General features: G+C 40.3%; 1 protein-coding gene across 2 annotated transcripts in view; it reads left to right on the plus strand.

The window, feature by feature from the left end:
- Nucleotides 1-724: 724 nt before the first annotated feature.
- The window catches only part of CLUL1 (clusterin like 1), a 26,346-nt gene continuing 20,178 nt past the window's right edge, over nt 725-6,892 (plus strand). Inside the window, exons 1-3 of one of the 2 annotated variants that reach the window (XM_012802045.2) lie at nt 725-808; nt 1,708-1,826; nt 3,301-3,449. In XM_012802045.2, the coding sequence (XP_012657499.1) occupies nt 1,721-1,826; nt 3,301-3,449 (255 nt within the window). In that variant the 5' untranslated portion in view covers nt 725-808; nt 1,708-1,720. Of the gene's footprint in view, nt 809-1,705; nt 1,827-3,300; nt 3,450-6,892 lie in introns of those variants that run through there. The other variant, XM_023510258.1, reaches the window with a different exon arrangement.

Consider the following 6,892-nt stretch of genomic DNA (forward strand, 5'->3'; position numbering starts at 1 on the left):
AGCAACTAATGTAAAAAAAAACTTTAAGGCTCGTGCCTGTGGCTCAAGCGGCTAAGGCGCCAGCCACATACACCTAAGGTGGCCGGTTCGAATCCCCAGCCCGGGCCCACCAAACAACAATGATGGCTGCAACCACAGAAAATGGCCGGGTGTTGTGGTGGGCACCTGTAGTCCCAGCTACTTGGGAGGCTGAGGCAGAAGACTCACTTGAGCCCAGGAGTTGGAGGTTGCTGTGAGCTATGATGCCATAGCACTCTACACAGGGGGACAGCTTGAGGCTCCGTCTTAAAAAAAAAAACTTTAAAATGTTTTATCTGAAAGTTTACTCAACTTTCACGTTACTTCTGATAGTACTTCCAATCTACATAGAAATATAAATCTTTTACATGGAAAAGAATGTTTTTAAGTGTTTGAGCCTTTAATGCAGTGGTTCTCAACCTTCCTAATGCCGAGACCCTTTAATACATTTCCTCATGTTGTGGTGACCCCCAACACAAGGCCGCAGCATTAGGAAGGTTGAGAACCACTGCTTTAATGAGTCTGATCAAAACATATTTATGCAAAATAAGGTAGCGCAAGCTCGCTATTCCTGATCGTGTACACAGTCTGCCCTCTAGTGTTTCTTTCTTAAACCCTACCAAATTTTAGACCACACTCTTAATCTCAAAATGTGGGGTTAATAGGATTAGGAACTGTGTCATCAAATTAATAGAACAGAGCTAAATCCCTGCCACGGATGAAAATTAAAGCAGAGAAAAGTGAAGGTTCTTCCAGAAGCTGTTAGCAACTTCACTGGGGATATTGCAAAGTTAATGGTAAATATTCAAAAGTTTCCTTTGGTAAGTAGGGCATTAAGCGAAAGAGGAGTTAGTTGAAATGATGCATATGAGATGTGGGAACTGCATAAGTACTAGTTCAGCTGTTAATATTTTATAGTGCTAGAGAGACATTATAAACGTTGATTAAATAATGGAGATTTCGGGGGGGGGGGTTAATAGCAAATATACATAAAGCAAATAAAATCCCCTGGCGGGGAAGTTAAGATCATCTGGCTTATTTTATAGATTTAACTTTATTAAAGTACACAATTAGTGTCATTTATTTAACTTTTCTTAGTCAACTTTTAAACCTTTGTATTTGGAATATTTTTGACTAACGTCTATCAAATTGAATTTAAAAAGAAATTCATCTGAGAAGAAAAATATGTGTGGGTTTTATAAGGCGTATGAGAAAAATGTGTAAAGCTGTTTTTACACTCATAAAAAAACAAGTAGTGAATCACTGTAGGTAAAAGCTCACTTGAGTACTAAGAATTTTGGAGGGAAAAAAATTGCCTCTAACGTATTTTAATTGATTCTGTATTTAGAGACATTTACTATTGACAGGAAATAAAATGGAGCGTGGATTCTATAGCGCTGTGATCCATGTTATCCATCGCCTTGAATGTCAAGTACTTCCCTTCAGATGGTGACCTTATTTAACTGCTGAGAAGAATGTAAACTAAATAGAAGCCTGGGATTGTTTGTTTGTTTGTTTTAACTTGGATGTCAAGCCTCCTGATAGCTCAGGCACATTAGCATAAGTGTCTAAAGTCATAAAGAAAAATTGACAGTAAAAATGCTTGGGAGCCCCACGTGTTTTCAATTGATGCTGACCGAGACGCACCTAAGGGGAGGCACCTGATGTGGGTTTATTTTTCCTTTGCAGTAACAGCGGGAACATGAAGCCACCACTCCTGCTGTTTACCGTGTATCTGCTATGGTTGAAAGATTGTCACTGTGCACCCACGTGGAAGGATAAAACGGCTGTCAGTGGCAACCTGAAGAGTATGTCGGTTCCTTATCTGTGCCTTATCCTGTTTACACATCGCGTCTCCCCCTGGCACGTACAGTGAGTGCGGTGGAGAGATAACCACATTCACGACGTGTCCTGGTGACACATTCTGCAGGCATTTAAATCAAGTCGTCATGATGCCAAACATCTGGATAAAAATAGAAAATTCCAATCAAGTCTCTGCAAGCATTCACATTTCCAGATGTTTGCTTTGTGTAGATAAAACTTGCCAGCTTTTTGACTGCATTTTTTTGGTGTCAGCCAGATGGTTGATGTCTCAGTGAGGCTTTAACGAACAGCGAAATACTTTTCGAGCCTTTGAAAAATTTAAACAATTAGAGTGATTTGTGCAATTATTCTTAAGTTAGCAGGGAAAAAAGGTTATAAATGATTTCATTAAATCTGGTTGTTCTGTGGCCATTCACTTGTGACTTTTGGTGATGTGTGTTTTGGGTACTTAACACTTAGAAGATAAATTAGCTAAAATGGACCTCACTTGGGAGCTATAGTTAAATCCAGAGACAAGAGTAAACTCCTTAGGAGGCCACATTGGCTGTTGTGAGAAGACAATAACAATGAATTTTTTATTAAAGGTATACAAGGGCCAGGCATGGTGATTCACACCTATAATCCTAGCACCTATAATCCTTGGCCTTCACACCTATAATCACACCTATAATTCACACCTATAATTCACACCTATAATCCTTGGCCTTCAGGAGGCCAAGGCAGGAGGATCAATTGAGCCCAGTAGTTCAAGACCAGTCCAGGCAACATATCAAGACCCCATCACTACAAAAAATTTAAAAAGTGGCTTGGCGCCTGTGGCTCAAGCGGCTAAGGCGCCAGCCACATACACCTAAGGTGGCAGGTTCAAATCCAGCCCGGACCCGCCAAACAACAATGACGGCTGCAACCAAAAAATGAAATGGCCGGGCGTTGTGGCGGGCGCCTGTGGTCCCAGCTACTTGGGAGGCTGAGGCAGGAGACTCGCTTGAGCCCAGGAGTTGGAGGTTGCTGTGAGCTGTAATGCCACGGCACTCTACCCAGGGGGACAGCTTGAGGCTCTGTCTCAAAAAAAAAAAAAAAAAAAAAGAGGAACTGTTCAGTATATTTGAGATTCCCAGGCAGGCATTTGTACTGAATGGTTTGTGAAGACAATGTGAAATTGTCTCTAATATAAACACACTTGAGTCTAAAGAAAAAAAAAGATACATGAAAACAAGACTGGAGGAAAATGACAAGAATGAGATTAAATGAACTGTGGCTTGTTTAGGAGCTGGGAAGTGAGGAACAGAAGGCACTGTCCACGCGGCAGCTGACAGCCAATCCATCCTGATCTGCTTTCAGAATATGAGGCTATAAAAACAATTAAGCCTCTGTTTAGGGGATGTGAAAGACTGGCGAGCTCATTGTTCTGTAATCCGGTCAGATATCAGAGGAAAAAAACTGTAATGTGTCTTTTAGGTTTTTCTGCGGCTGGGGAGACACATGTAGATGAAGAGGTGAAGAAGGCCTTGATGGGTATTAAGCAAATGAAAACTGTGATGGAAAAGAAAGAGGAGGAACATTCCAATCTAATGAAAACCCTGAAGAAATGCAGAGAAGAAAAGCAGGTACAGTAATTAAAAATAATACCTATTCTCAAACAGATCTGAACCGTAAATACTGTACGTGTTACCACAATTGATGAATTACTTCTTTTCCGTAATACTATATATTCTGGAGAGCTGCTTTTATTAGTTGGAAGGAAACTTCCCATTTCTTTGTCAGAAGGCCGGTGATTCTGGAGAACAGCAAGAGTAGCCTCTCGATTCTATATGGCCTCCGTTACAATTCTAGTAATTTTTATAATGAAATACAAGGCAACCAACCTAGACAATTTTAACTTGATTGGATAAGAAGTAACATCAAAGCAGTCTTCCTTCTAACAATGCAAAATGTTTAAACAACAGAAAGGTGATTTTCACTTAACAAAATATCTAAGAGAATTATCAGAGAAAACGTTATCAAAGTAACCTTTACTCTACCAATATCACACCTATTGTCTCCTGAGATCAACGTCATACGATCATAGTAAAACCTTAACTAGATAATCACGGGAAGGGCATGTGGAGAGGACTGTGAGCTGAGCAGGCTACATTAGCTGCACTGCCTCAGTTTAGCTTCTCAGACTCCACCCTACAGGCCACTTTTCTGGTTCACAAAGCTTTTGATCTCTCAATCCTATAAGGAAAAAAATGAGTGCTCAAAAAATTGTTAGCATTATCGTTAAGTCAATGCTTATTAATTTGTTTATAAATTAGATACATGAATTGCTATTATTACTTATTCAAGGCACAATATACATTTAGGATGAGACTCATCGTTAGCCAGGATGGATAAATCCATATTTCTTTCTTTTTTTTTTTGAGACAGAGTCTTACTATGTCGCCCTTAGTAGAGTCTTGGCATCACAGCTCACAGCAATCACAAACTCTTGTGCTTAAGCGATTCTCTTGCCTCAGCCTCCTGAGTAGCTGGGACGACAGGTAAATCCATATTTCTAATAATCTTCTAGACATTTTGAAACTTTTAGCTGACTTGCCAAATCTTATTAGAGCATCATAGTTCTACTTTGTCACGTGGCAAATAAAGAGCTCATGACAAACTGTCAGCTCTGCCATTTATTTTTTGTCCACTTGAACTTAAATTATTCATATGTTTTTAATCTGCTGGGGTTTTTTAAAAGAATCTTTTAAGCTCCTGTCCATTTAGTGAAGATTAATTAAAACTAGAGAATAACATCTATCAGTCTCCCTGAATCCTTTAAAATGGAATTTCATTGCAATTGGCCGCAGGCAGAGGGGGAACCATGGCCAATGAATGCTTCTGGAATGGAGAGGGGGGTTCTTTTCCCCAAAACCCCACCTGCTGGTGGCTGGATTCGAAAGATGTCTAACTTTAGCGTCTGAAGAAAGTATAGGTAGATATTAAATAATACATCAGCCTAGGCCAGGTGTAGTGGCTCACGCCTATAATCCCAGCACTCAGGGTGGCCGAGGCAGGTGGATTGCCCGAGCTCAGTTCAAGACCAGCCTAAGCCAGAGTGAGACCTCATCTCTAAAAATAGCTGGGCGTTGTGGTGGGCACCTGTAGTCCCAACTACTAGGGAGGCTAAGGCAAGAGGATCGCTTTAGCCCAAGAGTCTGAGGTTGCTAGGAGCTATGAAGCCAGAGCACTCTACCCTGGGGAATAAAGTGAAACTCTGTCTCAAAAATAATAATAATAATCACACATCAGCCTAATCCATGCTTTTAAATTCAAATAGCTTAATAGCAGTAGCTCAAACTATGCATTTTATCAGTGGAATATTCACATGTCCTTGGATAGATATTAAATATTATTCCTATGCTACAGTATAAAGTTCAGTAACTTTCTAAACCATAGACATTGCACAGTTCATAGTTTAATGACATTAACAATTAACAGAACACTCAAAACAATTAAATTTTATCAAAGAGTTGTTTCCTAACATTACCCTTAAATTAAAGAGGAAACAAAAACTATCAAAAAAATTTGGAAAACATTTTAAATGTTTTTAAATTACTTTTTATTTTTATCTTTTAAAAAAAGTTAAGTTGTGATAAAATACACATGACATAAAAGTTACCAAGTTACCATCTTAACCATTTTTAAGTGGACTATTCATTAGTGTTAAATATATTCACAATGTCGTGTAACCTATCTTAAAAATCTTTTCATCTTGCAAAAACTGAAAGTCTACATGGATTAAATAATGCCCCATTGCCCCCCTAGATAATTTTTTAATGAAAATAAAAAACAACTAGAAGTTCTAATACTTCCAACCTACACATAGTACCTATGCCCTATATGCCTAAAGTTGGGGCCACCAAATTCCAGATAGCTGCTTGCATGACTTCTGCCCATCGTGGCCTCTGGGAGTCCATTATGCAACTGGACCAGGGTGGTATGACAGGCTGTTCCCAAAACTGTGTGTCAGCCTGTCACCACACCTTCTCGATGTTGCGACCACACCCTCCACCCTGGGTCAGGCAGGGTTCCTGGCAAGGAGAGGAGGTTGCCTGACCAGCAGCTGCAAATGCTCCTCCATTTGGGGCAGCAATCAAATGATTTTGAGGAAATCTAAAGCAGCTTCTCATCAGAAAAACACAGAACCCATCAGCCGGGTTCTTCCCTCGTGGGTTTGTGAGCCCGGCCATCTGGGAATCACGACGGGAGATGTCATTAATATATGCAGAGCCTTTGCAGAACGCATCGTCACACGGAACGCTTTGAACATCTGGGTAAACTATTACTTTCGCTTTACAGTGAAGTAAACTGGAATTTGAGATGCTAATTAATGTGCTCCTCCAATACTGTAAGGAACCAACTGGGAGAAAGTCAGAGGCCTGTGCGTGGGGGCTCCCTAACTTTCTGTTTTTCTCAGTTTCTTGAGCCTTCTGGCAAGGGAAATAGGATATAAGACTGTAAAAAGAATACTCCAGTTCAGAGCAGGTCAAGTGAACAAATGTCGGGTGCATTCTGGCTCTGAAGAATTCCAGGAACCAGCAGGATTTTTTTTATACTTAAAAACCCACTTACTGTATAAAAACTCGAGAAATTATACTTTTAAGTTTGGGTCACTCAATTAGAAAGTTAATTACTAAGAAACCTGTTTAGCCCTAAGTCGCCCTCCCTAAAATTACTTTAAACTAGGTCAGTTAGACAAATTATGATTGGCAGACAGGGTGCTGGCACCGCCATGTCTCCTGGTCCTGAGCGCCACCCATCTTTGGGTGACCCAGAGCCCTCACCGTCCCCTTTCTCATCCCCTCCCTGTTACTATTTCAGTGAGAACATCTGAAACTTAATGATTCCTAAAATAGGAAGCCCTAGAGTAGCTAAGGGGGATATACTCCCCCACCGAAGTTATCTGGCACTTTGATAAGCTGTGAATCACAGGAATAGAGTCCCAAGCGTGGATTCTGCAGGTGGGCGGAATATTTAGTGGGAGATGGGAGGAACAGAGAGGACATTCTTTTTTTTTTTTTTTTTT

The sequence above is a fragment of the Otolemur garnettii genome, unplaced genomic scaffold (assembly GCF_000181295.1).
Source record: "Otolemur garnettii isolate 467f Iridium unplaced genomic scaffold, OtoGar3 scaffold00012, whole genome shotgun sequence".
Lineage (NCBI taxonomy): Eukaryota > Metazoa > Chordata > Mammalia > Primates > Galagidae > Otolemur > Otolemur garnettii.